The sequence below is a fragment of the Conger conger genome, chromosome 5, assembly GCF_963514075.1.
Source record: "Conger conger chromosome 5, fConCon1.1, whole genome shotgun sequence".
Taxonomy (NCBI): Eukaryota; Metazoa; Chordata; class Actinopteri; order Anguilliformes; family Congridae; genus Conger; species Conger conger.
In genome coordinates, this window is record NC_083764.1 from 53,033,749 (window position 1) to 53,052,331 (window position 18,583).

Consider the following 18,583-nt stretch of genomic DNA (forward strand, 5'->3'; position numbering starts at 1 on the left):
CTTCTCTCTCTCTCTCTCTCTCTCTCTCACTCTGGTCTCTTCTCTCTCACATGCTCTCTCTCTCACACTCATCCTCTCTCACTCCCTCTCACTCTCCTCCCTCCCTCTCTCTCCTCTCTCTCCTCTCTCTTTCTCCCTTTCCCTCTCTCTCTCTCTCTCTCTCTCTCTCTCTCTCTCCCCTCCAGTGTTCCCCTGCATCCCTGAGAAGCCCGGCATGCCCTGCCCCGGAGAGGACAGTGAGTACTCATCCCTCGTTCTTTCTCCCTCCCCTCAGCGTCCCCATCTGCTGTCCCCCTCCAGCCCCTCTGAGCGTCTGCTTCGCCCTCCCTGTCCTGTTCTCCCTCCTTCTACCTTCTCCCCTTTTCCCTCTTCTCTTCCACTCTCCTCCTATCCCCCTCTGCCTTATGCTCTCGCTGTTTTTATGTTTTATATGTGCCGCAATTAATGTACATTTGAATGCTGACTAATTATAACTGCAGGTTTTTAAAGTACCGCAGGGCACGTCTGTGTTGTTTCTTTCTTGTTGCCTTTCTGCCTTCCAAAAGCGTCGCAGTTAATTTAATTTCCCCAATTGTCTCTAAATTAGCACTATTTAATTCGACACCCTCCAGCGGAACCAAGCCTGGTTTTCAATGAAACGGTGCTTGTTGAACTCTGCCTATTGCCCGGCTCACAGAGCATGTGTCTGTGTGCTTGAGGTTTTTGAGGAGCTGTGTGTAGGCTTGTGCTTGTTTGTGTGAGGACAGCACCTCAGAGAAGTGGGTTGGAGGTATATTTTGGGTGTAGTGGTTGTCACCCTGATGACTTTTCCTTCATTTTCTCAGAGTCCATATACCGGAGGGGTGCCCGGCGATGGAGGAAGCTTTACTACGCCAATGGACACGGCTTCCAGGCCAAGAGATTCAACAGGGTGATTTACCATTAGACACATTTCATTTCAGCCAGTCCACAGAGGAAAACACAGTTCTGTACGCATATGTAAACAAACCGCCCTAACCCTAACCCTTTCACACGCATACCTGCCCATCTGCTCCGCGTCACTTCTCTCAGTCGCCCCCAGGGGGCACTTTTGCTTCACACCTGATCTCGTAGAAACCCTACACAGCTGTCTGATGGAAAGTGCTTGAAAAGTTGTGAGAGATTGTAGAGGGTTTAGAAAGTAAAGGACAATCATGGTTTTGAAGGCAGAGCAAAAATACTAAAAACAATATTTGACTTTCTGACTTTTTTTCTTTCTTTTTTTACCAATCACTCTGATAATGCAGGAACAGTGGTTGTTATGGTGTTAGCACTTGACTGTTGGGTTTAGGAAAGCCTAAAACAATGAGACCAGTGTGGAAATGAGACCCTGAGAGGGGGCAGGTTTCTTTAAAGGTCCCAAAGGTTTATACAACTTTCCAGTGTTTTTATTTTAGGTCCTGATATTCATAAGATCTTTGTGCAGTTTTAAGTACCAAAAACAATCTCTGTCCAGTTTTGCATGTCCATTCTCCAGTGCCTCTTATGAGCTTCACCAGGAACAGGCTGTTTTAGTGACTCTGTCTTTATAGCTCATTGGTATCAATGAACCTCTGTTCTGATTGGCTGGCTAGCTCCAACGAACTTCCAACGGGCCCCGCCTTTGACAATGGATTGTTTTCTGCTACAAGGCGGGCCGTGCTAAAGCGAAAAGTCCAAACGGCTCAAAAGCGCACATTTTCTTCATACGTTTATGTGGATGTATTTGCCGACTGTTACGTTTTGATACTTTCACAGTGCTTTTATAACACATTCAAGTACTTTATAATCCACCTAGCAAAGGGAAAGTTAATTTTCCACAATACGGGACCTTTAAGCCGAGTTCGGTCTGAAAGAGCATTTAAGGACATTCCACAAATCACGTAGCCAATATTCCCCTGCAAACTTTTTCAGCGAACTCGCAGCCCGCAGCCTGCCAAGTAATAGGAGTTATGGGAGAGGCGACGGGAGCGAACAAATTGATTTATGTGTGCGGTGTGATGCCCTCCCCAGCGAGCGCACTGCGCCATCTGCACGGACAGGATATGGGGTCTGGGGAGACAGGGCTACAAGTGCATCAACTGCAAGCTGCTGGTGCACAAGAAGTGCCACAAGCTGGTGACCATGGAGTGCGGCCGGCACCTGATACAGGTGAGCCCGCCCCGGGAGGCTTTCTGTGCAACCCACCGTGCTCTTTATCCATGGTTCCCAAACACCTGTCTACAGACCGGCGCCAGTTTCTAGTGAAATGCATAATGTTGTTGACCTTACAATGTGTGGCAGTCCCAGAGACTTTGATCCTTTCCAATAATTTTGAACCGCTGCAGTCTAAATATAACTCTGGATTGTGTATCAGAGTAATCCATGTTTGCATGTACAGAGTTGGAGTTCCTTCACAAAAAATGTTCTTTATTGCACACGCTTAGTCCATTGACAGTGAACATTAAGCATTTATTAAATGTGGATAAAGAAATATTAATTGGTTGAACCCAGATAGTTTTCCCCACCTCTTGAGTGAGGCTACATGTGTACTGTCTCTGAAAGGTGCTTCCTTTTCACAGGAACCAATCATGGGCTCGATTGGTGAACCGTCCACTCCGACTGATCACCTAGAACCAGGTACTCTTTTTCCAGCGCTGGCGTTTACCAGACTTCAAAGTTGTCGTGGAAGCAAGCGCACATGTGACTGGAGATTTCTCTATGTAGTAAACCGATGGTCCTGCATTACTTTTTCCCTTTATACTGCCTTACTCTTGAAGTTCCCCGTGCTGTGTTACAGTGTGAGTCATGTAGAAATGTACCACGGTGGCGCGTGGCTAAAGTAACGGACCTTGATGCACATTCGATTCCCTGTCCTGCCAAAGCCGAGTTTGGCCGCCTCTTCTGGAGCAGTATAATTGGCTCGCCGCTCCGAGGGAGGGACTCGGCAGGGGTTAGGAGGATCGCTGCGCACAACAGCGCCCCGGGCGTCTCAGAATCACGGTCACGGGCGAGATGATACGGCTTGAAGAAGGCGCTGTGTCGTTCTCAGGATCGCTTGATCCACCGTTGACGGTGTATCCTCGCTTACACAGATAATTGAAATAGGTAGGGTACGATTGTTACCAAATTGGGAGAAAACGGGGAAAGGTTTGGGAAAAAAAGGAGGGAGGAATGTATCCAAGGATATACAAGGATATCCATGGCCATCAGTATTGGCCCTTTCATGAATATCCACAAGATCAAATCTGAATGTTACCTTGAAGAGTAGAGAGACAGAGCTTCATGGCTACTCCTGGAATAGAGAGCCAAACATCTGGTCACGCTTTAGAACAGGGGTGTTAAACCCTGGCAACCGTGTCTGCTGGGTTTTAGTGTGTTTTAGCAGAAGTGATGAAGTCACATCTTTCATTGGCTGGAGAGTCCACACACCTTGTTCTCAAGGCCTTATTTCGCTGCTGATAGAACCACAAATACTGCGGCCCTCCAGGAGTGGGATTTGGCACTCCCGCTTTAGAATCTGTAGTACGGGGCAGCACTGTGTCCCTTTTAAAGGCCATTCAAAGCTGTTCAATGAAAGGCTTTTGGTATGTTGTACTGCACCATTCCAGTGGGAATACAGCGGGTGGAGTTGAGGCGTTTGTGCGTACGTTTTTTACTGCGGCATTACTAACGTACAGAGGGCTGCCGGTGTGGGTGCGTTACACACGGTCCCTGCGCTTCATGGGTCATTAAACACCATCGGTTTACACGCCACTCATCTCGTTAATAGCCCTCATCATTTCCCACACTAATTTCCTACACCGTACCGCAACACGGTTATGGCCTCGACTGCATTAATTTCCTTTTTCTTTTTTTTCTTTTTTTTCATCGCAATCTCATTTACATGAACGGATGTGTTTCTTCCCGCCGCTTTGTTCGAGCGTCGTTTTCCTTCCAGACATTGTGGGATATCACGCGGGCGGATGTAATGAACGCGTAGTTAGTGGTAGCGACGCCCCTGGGGGACCGCATCTGCAGAGCGGTGTAATGACTCTAATGATGATGATGAAACAATGCTAAAGTGCTCAGCTGTAGCGCAGTCGAAGGACGCTTCGCTTGAACCCTGAGGACGCCCCGACACATGCGGGAGTAATGTAAAAGTGGCTTTTGGGCCTTTGAATACGTGAGCGTGTGTGTCGCATATTAGCGCCATGGCGTTATGGGACTCGTATGTAGGGGGGGGGGTGTAATCATGTAAACCGGGAGTCTGACGTCTGCCCCTTGTTCTTGCAGTCATTCCGTACAAGTCGTCCAATGAGAGCCTGAATAACGATGGAGAGGAGAAGGAGGTGAGGAGGCTTCTTTTTTTTCTTCTTCTTTTCTTTCTCAGCTAGGTTGGTGCGATGGATTTAATTTAATTTATTTTTTTGTCTCAATGTAATGTCCCTCCTACTTGTGGTGTGTCATAGAACCTGGTAATGTACCCCCTTTTCATATAGACAGGATTGGCTCATCATAATATTAATTAATCTGAGTTGTGGACATTGTCCTGTTTAGCCGTGCGGTCTGAACACCCTTGACCGCATTGTCCTGTTTAACTGTGCGCTCTGACCGCCCTCGCCCGCATTGTCCTGTTTAACTGTGCGCTCTGACCGCCCTCGCCCGCATTGTCCTGTTTAACCGTGCGGTCTGGCCGCCCTCAACCGCATTGTCCTGTTCAACCGTGCGCTCTGACCGCCCTCGCCCGCCCTCCCTCACCAGGCCATGAGCAGCCGGGAGAGCGGGAAGGCCGCGTCCAGCCTGGGCCTGGTGGACTTCGACCTGCTGAGGGTGATCGGGCGGGGCAGCTACGCCAAGGTCCTGCTGGTGCGGCTGAAGAAGACCGAGCGCATCTACGCCATGAAGGTGGTGAAGAAGGAGCTGGTGAACGACGACGAGGTGAGAGCGCGGCCGCGAAACGCATACCGCCACGTCAGCCAAATCAATAACGGGTGAGGGGTGGCCATTTTGTATATGAGATTATGGTAATACAAATATGACAAAATACCACTGTGTCTCTTTTGTAAGGATTATTAAGTGCCTCTAAGTCTCAAGTTTTGTACAGGTTGTCCTATTTAAAGGTCCACACGCACACACGTGTTTTTGAGCTTTTCGTATCATCCTGGAGCTTTTGATTTGTGTTCCATACTGATCCAGGTAAAATGACTTTGGTTTGTAAAGTGATTTCCTTCGTGACATGACGTATGCTTTTGTGTAATTATCAGATGAAGTTACTAAATGTTAACAGAGAGCTGTCCGCAAGAGGGGAGGGGAGGGGAGGGGAGGGGAGGGGAGGGGAGGGGGGTGGGCAGGAATTGGGCTCTGAGTGCAGTGTCGGTGGCTTTTTCTAAAAACCTACTTCACTGCTCTTTGCAAATGTGCTGTGGGTGCTTCAGAGACTAAAACCTGGAAGAGAACACTGATGTGTGTGTGGGCCTTCAAAATGGGAGACACAGCCATCAATGAGCCTCATTAACAATGATTGGCAATTGGCAGGAAATCAATCCTCCGTGCTGTGATTTGTACTGTACTTTCTTTCCGAACAGTCGATAGGGACTCCTCCTCTGTCTCTTTTTCTGAGACCCAGGTCATTACCCAGGCATTCTGGGATGCTTGGGGCCTATTGGGAAAAGGGTCTGACCTCTGTCTGTCTCTCCGGTGCGCGTGCAGTGCAGACGGGTCCCCGCCGATGCGTCTCCTGCTGATGCATAGGCGCTGTTTTGATGCTGGATTGATTTGTGCTTCTGTGTGGGTTCCCCCCCTCTCTCACCCTGGCCTCTGCGGTGTAGGATATCGACTGGGTCCAGACAGAGAAGCATGTGTTCGAGCAGGCCTCCAACCACCCCTTCTTGGTGGGACTGCACTCCTGCTTCCAGACTGAGAGCAGGTGAGGGCAGGGTTGGCCTGTCTGTGTGTCTGTGTCTGTGCGTCTGTCTGTGTGTGCGTCTGTGTGTGCGTCTGTGTGTGCGTCTGTGTGTGCATCTGTGTGCGCGCGTGTCTGCCTGCCTGCCTGCCTGCCTGCCTGTCTGTCTGTGTGCGTGTGTGCGCATGCAAAAAATATGGATCTGTTTGTTTTGCTTACGCATGTCCCTGTCTGTGTGCTGGGGGATTGGTTAAGAACTCTGGGCTCTGTGGCTGATGATAGTTTTGTTCTCTTCTGTTTCTGTTCCTCTCTCAGACTCTTCTTTGTGATTGAATATGTGAATGGCGGCGACCTGATGTTCCACATGCAGAGGCAGCGGAAACTTCCGGAAGAACATGCCAGGTGAGCTCACAGATTCGCATCTTGCCTAGTCCCCCTCTCACTGGCCTGAATGTACCATTCTTCTTCAGCAGGGGCATAGAGAGGTTGATATTTACCTATGAGTCAATCTAAAAGAATGGATTGGAAATGTGGTGAACACTGTTTATTTGTGAACATTGTTTATTCACTTGAATTTATTCACTAAAATGTTTTTTATTTTATTATATTGCTCTGGGTTTTGGGTAAGAACATGTGCCTTTCTTTTGCCCCCAGGTTTTACTCTGCTGAGATCAGTTTGGCCTTGAACTACCTTCACGAGCGCGGCATTATATACAGAGACCTGAAGCTGGACAACGTTTTGCTGGAGTCCGAAGGACACATAAAACTCACTGACTACGGCATGTGCAAGGTGCGCCTCGCTCCGCGTCCAGTCTTCACACTGAACTGACGAATCTGGATTACAGCTTGTGACAGCACTGTGGGGTTCAGCCTCCTGTTGGGCATTTGCAAGGGCTTGTGGGTAATATTTGTCCTTGTTCAGGAGGGTCTACGGCCTGGAGACACAACCAGCACCTTCTGCGGGACGCCCAATTACATCGCCCCTGAGATTCTGAGAGGAGAGGACTATGGTAACTAAAAACACACACACACGGTAACTGAAACACACACACACATTCACTCAAATGTCCTGAGATTCTGTGAGGAGACTATGGTAAACGAAAACACGCGCATGCACGCGCACACACACACACACACACACACACACACAGACAATGTCCTGAGATTTCCTGAGAGTGGGCTGTGTAACCCCTGCTTGTGTTCCCCTGCAGGCTTCAGTGTAGACTGGTGGGCGTTGGGCGTGCTCATGTTCGAGATGATGGCGGGTCGGTCGCCGTTTGACATCGTGGGGAGCTCGGACAATCCTGACCAAAACACAGAGGACTACCTCTTCCAAGGTACACACTGCAAATGGAAAGATTTTCTGATTATTATTATTACTTCTGTTGTTTTGTTGTTCCTATTCATAGCAGTAGTAGTAATGGTAGTAGTAGTAGTGCTGTTATTTTAAGTGTAGTGGTCTCAGTGTATATTTTTAGTGTCATTTTTGGCGGCATATCGTTAATTCCCTGACCCCTCTCACTTCCTCTCTGTCATGCTCTCTCTTTTAGTCTCACGCTCTCTTTTGGTCTCTCTCTCTAGGTCTTACCCTGTTTCTGTCTGTCTTTTTGTCTCACTCTGTCTTTGTCTGTCCCTCTGTCTCCTTCTCTCTCTCTCGCTCTCTTTCCTTGTGATTTGTGGGAGGTTGTGGTTTTCTGCGCCTTGTGCCATTTTGTTGTAGTCCCACAATAAAGGTGAGTTAAACTCAAAAGAACGTGCTTCCTCTCTCTCTTTCACAGTGATATTGGAGAAGCAGATCAGAATCCCCAGGTCCCTGTCTGTGAAGGCTGCCAGCGTACTGAAGGGCTTCTTAAACAAGGTGCAGAGAGACTCTGACGCAGTTGCACAATGCTAAAGGGCGTATTTACAGACGCCCTCCCCCCGGTTCAGAGATGATGTAATGCGAGCCTTCTCCCCCTCCAGGACCCCAAAGAACGGCTGGGCTGCCATCCGCAGACGGGCTTCGCTGACATCATGGGCCACCCCTTCTTCCGGAACGTCGACTGGGACCTTGTGAGTCACCGCTTTCCGTCATTCGCCAGCTTGTTTTTATTTTTTTATTTTTTTGTTTGTTTTGTTGTTTTTTTACCAGAGACAGAGATGCGTATCTCGGACCGTAAAAGGATGCACTTCTCAAAACAAGCTTGTCCGTACATGCCCCACCAGACTATTTTCATACAGTATTCATAAGATGAAATAAAAGGAAAATGTATCTTGTAACTGGGGCAAGTGCTCCGAAAAGCTGAAACAATAGAAAAAGGGTTTGTGTATTTATGACACATTTATGAACAATGCGCACCTGTCGTGAATATTGCAGTGAAATCGTAGACATGACGATTGTGCACCTGGACAGATTTTCCCCCCTCCTTTGGTGTTATCCTGGATGTGGTTACACAGAAAGCCTTCGGCCCTGGGAACAGTGGTCATCTCTTATCACCTGTTCAGTCTGGAGGACAGCTGGGATGTCAGTGCTGATCAGACAGTCTGGAGGGCTCAGGTTGCGCTTTCCCCCTTAGACACGCTGTTATCCTGTCTGGCCTGCGCTCCTGCAGGCTACCTGAAGGGGGAGCTTTGCTGGTTGTGAGCCCACAGTTCTGCTCCAGAGCCAAGCTGCTTGTGTCACTGCAGTAATATGGAGAGCTTCGGTCTGTTTGATTGTGACCTCTAGGGCTCTGACCTGTTTAAATTATTATTTTGGAGTTTAGATATGATTTCCTGCATACCTGTTTTTCACTTAATGCATAACAGTGAGGACTGCACCATCCATGCTGCAGATGACAATATCTGCACGATACCCCCCACCCCCACCCCTGCAGCTGGGGGTTCAATTACCCAGCATGCCGCACTCTGTACTCTAGCTTTTCTTTATCTTTATCTTATTCTTTATCTCTCCCTGTTTCCCACTGTCTGAATAAAGTGGAAAAAATAATAAGAAGGGCTGAAAGCAATGTTATCCATCCCTGGTGGGCTACTAAATTCCTGTCATTCAGAAAGAAGAGAAGATACTTTCTCTAAACCGTTGTATGGAGTGCATGGAGTTCTCAACCCCTTATGAGCGGATACAACCAGCAAATCACATCTCCCTCAACAGACTGATGTGTCCTGCGTGTTACATCTCCCTTAACAGACGGAAATGCATTTTGATTCCTAGGCCTTTCTATGGGTTTTCTATAGGGCACCTTAGTCCATAATGGGTTAAGAAAGTGGTTCGTGCTGGGTAACTTCCCTGACTCACTCGGGTGGTTTGGTTTCAGATGGAACAGAAACAAGTGGTCCCGCCGTTCAAGCCCAACATCTCTGGGGAGTTTGGCCTGGACAACTTCGATGCCCAGTTTACCAGCGAGCCCATCCAGCTCACGCCGGACGATGAGTAAGCGTCTGCCCCCTCCCTCCTACTGTTCCAGAGAATTCCCCGTTCAATTCAGTCGAGAAAAAAGGGGGGGAATAAATTGTTTTACTGGCATTCGATTTTGTTTGTGTAACCACGTCTCATTTCCTTGTTTTCTCAGCGATGTTGTCAGGAAGATCGACCAGTCAGAATTTGAAGGCTTCGAGTACATCAATCCTCTGCTAATGTCTGCCGAGGAGTGCGTCTGAACGGACCTCCGCGATTGCCTTCCATACAGTCCTGCCTGCTCAAGGGTCCTACTGCTTGGGAGTTGCTGGCTGCCAAGCCGGCGTCTTAAAAGTTTCCCGTCGGCCTTACCTGCCAAACTGATTTTCCTCTCTGCCGTTGAGAACCATTAGTCCTTAAACAAACCGTCTTTATTCTGTATCTTGTAATCCCACAAAGATGTCCAATGAAAGATGTAATGATGAAACGGACCTCCTGAATGCTGACCAATGAAGGTCAAAGGTCATAGAAGCCAGTATTAGCATTATACAGGAGGAACATCCATCACTTTACTCAAACATGGGGGTTTAGTACATATTTTATTTGTATACATAAAAACTTTGAGTTTGTCACTGGTGAAGATCTGTGAATTCTGAAGGACATGGGTGTTTTTTCATTTTCAGCCAAACTTGCGAGGGACAAATCTGAAGTGGACGCTTTCTGAATTTTCCAAGCTACCTTCTACCAGCACCAAGCCCATAGACAGGAGATTGGGGGGGGGGGGGGGGCTAGCCTTTTTTTAAATGAGGTATCTTCTTTTTTATTTAATGATGTAATGGTCTATATACAATGTATGCAAGTGTTGTGTCTTGGTCCTAAATGGAACCAGAGCAGCTCACACTAGTATCTACGGTACCTGGGCCAAACTCTAGAATGAGGCCGGCTGCCCATTGCAAGCCAGCCTTCTCTAATGAAGCCAATTAACACTAATGTAAATGCAGACTAACTGTGAACAGCCAGAACGGCTTTGTGTCTGATGGTTAAGAGTCAAATGCGGCTGCACAGAACAGACACTTTCACATGGGACCAAAAAATGGAAATTAAAATGACAAAATGATAATGTTCTTGGCAGTGCTCCCCAAAGCACATCTTGTATAGGATGCAGTACTTATCCAAGAGGTCACTGTCTGTCAGAGTTCATATACAGGTTTTCTTTGTTTTCTTTTTAATGTTTTTAAACAATACAATGCCTTTTCTAATGCTGTCGTTATATTCTTATTCACTGTTTGTTTTATTTATGTATGGTTACCCTGGAAATATCATGGTTACTGAAAGTTCACCAATGTTGTTTTGTCTGCATTCCATGTATCCTCCAGTCTAGAGTTTGAATTGTTGTTTTCAAACAAAACCAGCGGGGAGGTCGCTCCTTGTGCGTGCGTGCAGGCTGGTCTGGGCTAGACGAGGCAAGGCCAGGGGCATCGGTGCTCCTCTTTCAGGACAGTGTGTCCCATCCTGCTCTCTTGGCTGTGTTTCACAACAGCACTGTGGAAACCTGATACTTGGTGCGAGTGTGGCCAGACGCTCTTTAACATCGCTCACGGCATCAACGCGCAAACAAGCGCGTATGTGCTGCGGCCAACACGCAAACGGAAAGACTGCGGGACCTTATTGTACATTGAAAGGATTGTCTTCTATGGGGATCTAACAATCAAATAATCAATATTCCTTGAAAATTTGATACTCAGTCAATTGTTTTCTAAATATCTGTTTATATCTGTACATCTTGCTGACTTGTAAAAATATGAATAGGTAAATGTAAGTATTATTTCTTTTAAAATCGATTTCTGTACATGCATGCATATATACACATACACATATGTGTATATATATGCATATGTACACATGCACATTCCATTCAGTGTGAAAATCCTGACTGTCAAATTCACACATTTTGAAGAGGCTTTGGTAAGCGATATTTTCCTTTGTCGCTGTTTTTCTTGTTTTGTTTTATTGCTCTTTTCTCATTTTAAAATCAAAAACCAGAGAGGCCTCCTGTTGACAAGGGTACCAAATTCACTTTGAACTTTTCTGCTTAATTACTTTAAAACAATGTTAATTTTTTTAATTTTTTTTTATTTACATTCTGTTCAATATTTCACAAAAATCACATTGTTTCATATTTTGTTAATGGGTGAAATAGCGATGAAAATAAAAAAAGCCCTTTACCTGTCTGACCAGTCTGTGGCAGTTCCATTACACTCAAGCTGCAATAGTCATTGTGATTTAGTGTGGATAATAGAAGAAAAAAAAATTAATTAATAGGACGTTTTGTTCAAGTTAGTATCATTCTTACTGTATCTGAGGTCGCAGAAGCTGCATTTACTCCCTATTTCCTGTGTAAGGATAGGGTGGATTCTCAAGATCAAAGAGCACTTTAAACCAGTGTGATCAACCTCTATCCATGAGCTGCACTTTAATGCTTACTGAACATTCACTAAGTCATGTGACCACAGGCATTTCCCCCACCCACCACACTCAACCAGAGTTGAAAGGTCATTCTCTCTCTGTGCCATCCCCCTTGGCCGCAGTGCTAATGTGCCAAAGGGGATTCCAGAGACAGGAGGTTTTGCTACAGGAAACTACTGAAAAACGAAATTGTGGTTTTAAGAAGAACCAAAAGCAACAGCTAATGCTTGAACGAGAAAAAAAAATCCACCGATCAGGCCAAATTTATTTGCCATCTGGAGATTAAAACATTTCAAGAACCCTGTGCAATCACTTGCGTTTAAAGTTTTCCTTAAGCCACCAGAGAGCATGTATGCTTACTTGTTCCCAGTTCTAAAATGGGGTAAGAAACATTCTTGTGAATTATGTCATTTCTAAACATGAGAGTTGGAGGTCTGATGCAATGTCTGTGCTGGCACTGAAAGTTCACTTCTGGTGGGCAGCGCACTAAATGGACACAGCGTCCATAAGAAATTTTGTCTTCAAAAGACCAATGCTAAATACAGTCTGTTTTATAACTTTATTAATTAACAATTGCAAAACAAACCATGATATTGCAGCATTTGTTCGCTTTGGCTTGTTGTATATAATGTAATTATTGGCAAATGCTGATTTTGATTGCACAGGGCCATTAAAGTAAATAATATGCATTTTTGGTGAGTAAATCAACATATTTTAGACTTGGAATATAATTATAAAGTATTCAGCTACTAGAATGGCTCTTTATTTGGTGAGTAAAATTTGTTAAAAATTGGTCCACTGGTGTTTCAATGAACTATGCTTTCCTCCGGAGCGAATATACAGTACATATGAGTTGAGCGGAATGGTGTGTGGAACCCCTCCAAATCCCAGGGAACTTTCTGGAAAATATGTTTAAATGACATTGGGAAGGACATCGACTTAGTGTGAGGGACCTTATAGGTGTGCAATGTCCTTGTCTCCCCGCGGCTGTGGGATGCCGTTGGATTAAACGCGGTTTTGACATTGCCAGGGTTCTCTTGCTGCACTGGGACTCTGGGAATCTCAGGCAGAAGAAAAAAAGAAAAAAAAACAATAACCTTGAAGGTCACTTTTGATTCATGATTTAAACGGTAATAGATCTCAAAAACAATCTTGTTCTTTGCTTGCTGGATTTAATTAAGAGACAAATAAAGTCTATTCTGCAACAAACTGATCCCTTTGTAGAGAAAATGCTGCAGGACCAGGTGCGGATCCATTTTGGATTTTCCTGCCAAATTAATTACTTCAATCCTGACTATAGAAGGAATTGGCAGCAAAACCCACAGCCAACATGACCCCTAGTGTTATTTCAATCTCATTCACTGTGCCTTTAATCTATACATTGTCCTGGTATAATCAATAGTGTTTTCCTAGAGCGGACTGAAATATTTTGTTGGATTTTAATAGGAATCTTAAAGTGGATTTTTTTTCCCAAGGAAAAACCTGGAGTTTATTCGACACTGAATATTATTTATTGAAGCAATAAGGTTGACATGCATTTATCGCCTGTATTTTCTGTTCTTTGAGACCGCACCATGTCCTGTTGTCAGCGCTGAAGGAGAAAGTTTATGGTCCCCTGCATGCTTTATGAACCCAACCCATAATGCACTGGCACATGAAAATGACCAAAGCATGGAGAGGTGGAGACTTGCTTATTCAGACAGCCGACATCCTGTGTTGTGGCGCGTCAGAATTTATAGCCCTCTGTGGACTCCGTGGTGTATAGACTCACAAGCTAATACCATGGTGCTTGGTCCTGATGGCTGCTTCCTCTATGCTCGTGTTGTGGGGACCACAAATTTATCTCATTGTTCTGTAATGTATTTATCTTAAGCTCCTACTGAGGCCTGCTCTCCTGGGGGTGCTTAAAGCAACGTCCCAGAGACACTAATGGAAGCTGGCCGCAGACAAAGAGAGCATCCCACCAGCCTTCGGATCGATACGGGAAAAGATCGCTTTGCTCCCAGCTGTTTCCCAGACTCTGTACAATTTTATGTTTTACTATTAATGAACGATGGACTGGAGCAATAATAGTTCACGTGAGCGATTAATTTACCTTACACAACACCGGGAGTAATTTGATAACAGGAATCAATGACCTCGGGACTGGGCTGGCCAGGGCAATGTGTTTGGTTCTGCCCTCTCTGGCTTATGGCATTGTGTGTATCTTGAAGATGATAATAAGTTGGTAATTGTATGGCTTCATTACATCAGTCAGAGTGGTCAGATTCACTTAAAATCAAAAACTACTTGTTGATTATTTATTTTTCCATAGAGAGCCTTGTCACCTGAAAAGAAACAAGATGCATGTAAAACTCCTTCCTTTTTCTGTTTGTGTTTTCCCAAGTGGCTCCTGATCTTCTAAACAATGGAAGAATGCAGTTCCATGTTTTGCTGGTCCCTTCAAATGTAGGAGACCAGGCTTTTTGGTGTTAATCGGTCTCTTTTCAGACAATGAGTTTCACTGCCTAGCCATGGCTCTTTTACATTAAAGAGAACTTGTCAACAGTTCAAGTCAGAGGACGTAGGGTCACAAAGCACACAGTGCCCTGTTTTCAAAAGAGGCCACAGTGTGTGAGCAGCAGACATAAGTTCTCCTCCCTGTGTTCCCATTGAGCGCTACCCGGCAGTGAATCACCACAGCTGCAAGTGCTCTTCAGTTCTTGCTAAGTGTCCTTTGCGCAAAACTTCCAAAAAGTTCCTCGAGGCAGAGCAGTGACTCATGCAAACTTAAGTCAGTTTTAACTTAACATTTTGCATTTTCAAATCTGTGATGACTGCTAAGTTATGGCAATAGAGATTTGTACATCTACGGTAGGTATTTTTAGAATGTTTTTTGTGAAACATTTCTAGGATTGTTGACTGTTGCCTTAGAAGGAATGTTCTGTGTTACTTTTCTGTGAAAATATCTGTGTTCTTGTGGGTGTTTTTCCAGGGGTTACCAAAGCAAAAAAAAAAAAAGTTTTTTCCTTTGAAATAATATTTTATCTATTTTCCATATTTGAAAAGATATAGTCAAAACTTCTAGATAAAAAGTTAATTCGCACCCTTGGTGTTATGATTAGCATAATTGAATTCAGTACATTATTACTGCTCTGAATTTGTCTGACAGAGATTCATTGTTAGACATGTTCCATGTACTATTGAGTTCAAAAGCCACTGCAATGCAGCCTATTGTGGGTGTTAGCTAAAGGGGGTCAACAGTTCATTTTATTGACATGGGGGTCCTCGGGCAGAGAGTGGTGATTTTAGAGGGCTTTGATATGAAACAGGCCACAAGTTCTTCCTAGTGAAAGATTTGCAATCCTGATGTCGTGCCACATGATGAGCTGGTTATCATACATGATATCTGAAAACCTTATACGTTAAAAAATAAGTGGGATACCCACCTGGCACAAAGGTGTGGAAGCAGGTAATATTTTTATTTACTTAAAAAAGGCATATTTTAATCTACAGATATGTTCTCATTTGTTGCATGATAAAAATGTAGAGTAAATGTTACCTCAATGTATTAGTTCTCTGACTCGTTCAGTAGCTCAGATGGAAACTATCTCTTCTGGCATCATACGTTATTGTGTCAGCTGCTTTGCTGTTGTTGGCACTTAACACACTGTTCCCACACGCATATGTGTGCGCACTGCATACACACAGATTTTAGAATTATATTTTTTCCCCCTCAAATAAACTGGATTTCCTTTGTGGTTATATAATACTATCCCTAATCATACTTATGAAATTCAGAATGACCACATACAAATGAATAAAATGTTTAAATGTTTCTTGTTCAAAACCAAACTGTGGCAAAAGGTAAATGTTGCAAAGATAAATAGAAAAGGTACATGTCATTCAACATGAATAATGTAAAAAAATAAATACGTTTTGCTGGCCCCTGACTACAATGTTTAATGTGATAATATGTGACCTATTTATGAAGCAGAAGTCTGAAATATAGGGTCTGAAGGCAACGCTCCCACCTAAACAGTGATACAGACGGCTCTGCCGGCGCTCCCCCTCCCCCACCCGTTGCAGATATACACAAACCCAGACTGCGAGACAGACGGACACCCCCGCGCAGTTTCCGTGACATGCTCAAGTCTGCGTGACGTAGCCCATTCTGTTGTGGAGTGACGTTGCGCGTCTGTAGTGCTGTTTCTGGCTGGATCTTGTTGACGGTCAGGCAGAGAGCGAAGGGACACAGAGGGAGCGGAGGCAAAGCGATTCTTTTGAGGCAAGTCCGTTTATTTTTGCATTTCAGCGATACATTCTCATACATTATCGTAATTTAGTTCGTCTTGTGGGGCTTTTTCGTTGGTTTACGCGAAAGGAACCAGCAAATCGCGTAACTGCTAATGTTATAGTCCACTTTGACGGTTTTAACATGTTAAGCTGGCTAGCTCGACTGCTTGGTCAGTTTTACAACGAGATATCTAATGCGGGGTAGTTAACGTTGACTGGTTTGTTAAAAACATTTCTTGGAAAACCACATTTAAACTGGAATTTCACAGCTACCCGGCTTTCTAATGGGCAATATATGCGTATTCTCTGGCTGTGGAAACGAAAAGTGACATTATGAGTAGAACGCCTGGGTGGAAAAAAAAAACTGGCTACGGCATTCTCGTTGGATGATTAGCTTGCAAGGTAACATTAGTTTTCTAGCTTAATTCAGCACTAACTGAATATTACTAAACTGTGCTTCTGCTACCTAGCTAGTTTTTGGAGTCCAAATAATAACAACTAACATGTCGCGGTTATATTAAAAGGAAGTCTACTGACGCTTGGTGGATAACGTTTCTAGAAAGGAAAATGCTCGGTGGTTCGCTACGTTGCTCGCGAGCTAATGGTAGTTGGCTGGCATATTCAGCGAGATAACGTTATAGTTATCTAACCGGAATATAAGTTATCTAGCTAGCTATCTAATTTATGTAACATTACTTAGCTAACGTTAATTCTGTGCGGTACATGGTATGGGAGGGAGCTCGAAAGCAAGCGAGGTCGTCCCACGAAAGGCAGCCAGTTTTGCATGCTATCTGTAGTAAGCTAGTGAGTGAATGTCATTGCCGCAAACGACACGGCTCGCTAGTTAGCGAGCTAACAGAGCCCCTAGCCAGGCAGCAGCGGCGAGAGGTGATAAAGCTAGTGGGGGTGGAAATGGTCGGACTGGGCGAGTGAGAGTTGTGCGCGGTGTCCTTGCTTGTGAGGGAGGGGTGATAGTGTGAAAGAGAAGGCAAAGCGGACTGTCGACCAGAAATGACAAGACGAACCAGTAACTGGCTGGTTACAACATAGCTGGGGTTGTGTTGCCCCAATATCGGCGTTGTCCGACCGCAACTATGCAGAAGAAAAGGCGGATTAACAGGGAAAAACGACCAATTAATTGGCTGCAACGCACTGGCAAATTCATATGCACCGCGGGCAAGCCCATAGACTCGAGCCTCGATTTTACCGACACGGTTCAGTGTACTGTTGCTTAGATGAGTGAGTTGTACATTACGGTGCCATCAGGACGTTTTTCTACAACGTGGTAAAAATTAGCTTTTAGCGGACACATCTTGTGTTATAAATATAAATGAGGTTTGGTGTTTTTGGTAGTGGGCTAACGCGTTAGATATATATATTCCAAACGAAGTGGAATGAAGACCTTATTGGAATTTACATGGTTAGAGTCGTTTAGGTCATGTAATCTGAGTTTGCGTGCTAATACATTATATTTAATTATTTTAAATTATTGAGATAAAATGTTTTTTTTCATCATAATTGTGTCGGAAAACAGTTTTGGTTAGCTTTGCACTGTACGCTGTTCTTGTGAAATAGACTAGCGCGTTCATGATTGGAAATTATTGTATTTTGTAGCTTCTGATACTGTGGGTCCCGCTGAATTTAGTTGAATTTGAATAATTTGTGATCGGACTATCGGATTCTGATATTATGTGCTAGCATAGAGAGCTGTATTGAGAGCTGTATTGCACTGTTCATTGTGGCTTTAAAAAAAAATAAAAAAAAATAAAAAATCCTCTGTAAAACTTAGCGTCACCTCTCGAATGTATGTCGATAACGAGACATAGCTTGATAATTGTTAATGCTTTACTATACCCAAAATATTTAGGTTTAGGTTTACTTTGTCTTTTTCCAGGTGACCATAAAGGTTGTCATACTACACAAGTCAAAATGAGTGCTGTTAAACGTGTGGTGTTGTGCCACCATTTTGCACTACACTGATTTAGTAGACAGGGTCAGCTTGGGGTGAGCAGACTTTCAGGAATGTGGACTCAGGGTAATGGGGGGACATTTTGGATACATTTGAGCAAATTTCTGGCCTTATGGGGAAATGGCTTCATTTCAAAGCGACAGTGTCTGTAAGTTAGATACTTTATCAAGCTTATTGTTGCGAATTTGCGATACAGAATGTACCCTGCCATTTGTGTGAATCATCAAAATCCTGTGATTAATTGTCTTCGTCACCTAATTAGTATGTACAGGTATTTGATAAGCTATATTTACTGGTACTAAAAGCTTATCAATGGCTGTTTTCTTATTTGGAGGTGTAGCTGCAGTCACTTTTTAAATGTAATTTATTTTAATCTTAATCTTCCCATATCCATTGAGTGTTATTTATTTTTTCATGGATGTGGTCCTGTTCTGGAATACCAGTTTTGGTCTTCAGGACATCTTGTATACAATCCTGTATCGTACTTAGGGCACTGAAAATGTCCTGTCTGCTTAAACGCATGGTACGGAAATGTCATGTTTAATTTGGTTCGAGTTTGAAAGGAAGGGAATCTTTTAGCTTCAAATCATTTGCTCATTTTCCAAAATCTTTTTTTCCTTACACCTACAGAAAGAAAAAA

The 18,583-nt window shown here is 44.3% G+C and overlaps 1 protein-coding gene across 1 annotated transcript in view; it reads left to right on the forward strand.

Moving 5' to 3' along the window:
• Positions 1–11,467, forward strand: part of prkci (protein kinase C, iota) — a 24,359-nt gene extending 12,892 nt beyond the window's left edge. The window contains exons 4-18 of the mRNA XM_061244095.1: positions 186–236; positions 825–910; positions 2,011–2,148; positions 2,559–2,616; positions 4,252–4,307; positions 4,720–4,896; positions 5,787–5,884; positions 6,176–6,262; positions 6,515–6,650; positions 6,783–6,870; positions 7,072–7,197; positions 7,639–7,718; positions 7,823–7,912; positions 9,154–9,269; positions 9,409–11,467. Coding sequence (XP_061100079.1) covers positions 186–236; positions 825–910; positions 2,011–2,148; positions 2,559–2,616; positions 4,252–4,307; positions 4,720–4,896; positions 5,787–5,884; positions 6,176–6,262; positions 6,515–6,650; positions 6,783–6,870; positions 7,072–7,197; positions 7,639–7,718; positions 7,823–7,912; positions 9,154–9,269; positions 9,409–9,496 — 1,475 coding nt within the window. The 3' untranslated portion in view covers positions 9,497–11,467. The remainder of the gene's footprint in view (positions 1–185; positions 237–824; positions 911–2,010; positions 2,149–2,558; positions 2,617–4,251; positions 4,308–4,719; positions 4,897–5,786; positions 5,885–6,175; positions 6,263–6,514; positions 6,651–6,782; positions 6,871–7,071; positions 7,198–7,638; positions 7,719–7,822; positions 7,913–9,153; positions 9,270–9,408) is intronic.
• Positions 11,468–18,583: the final 7,116 nt, after the last annotated feature.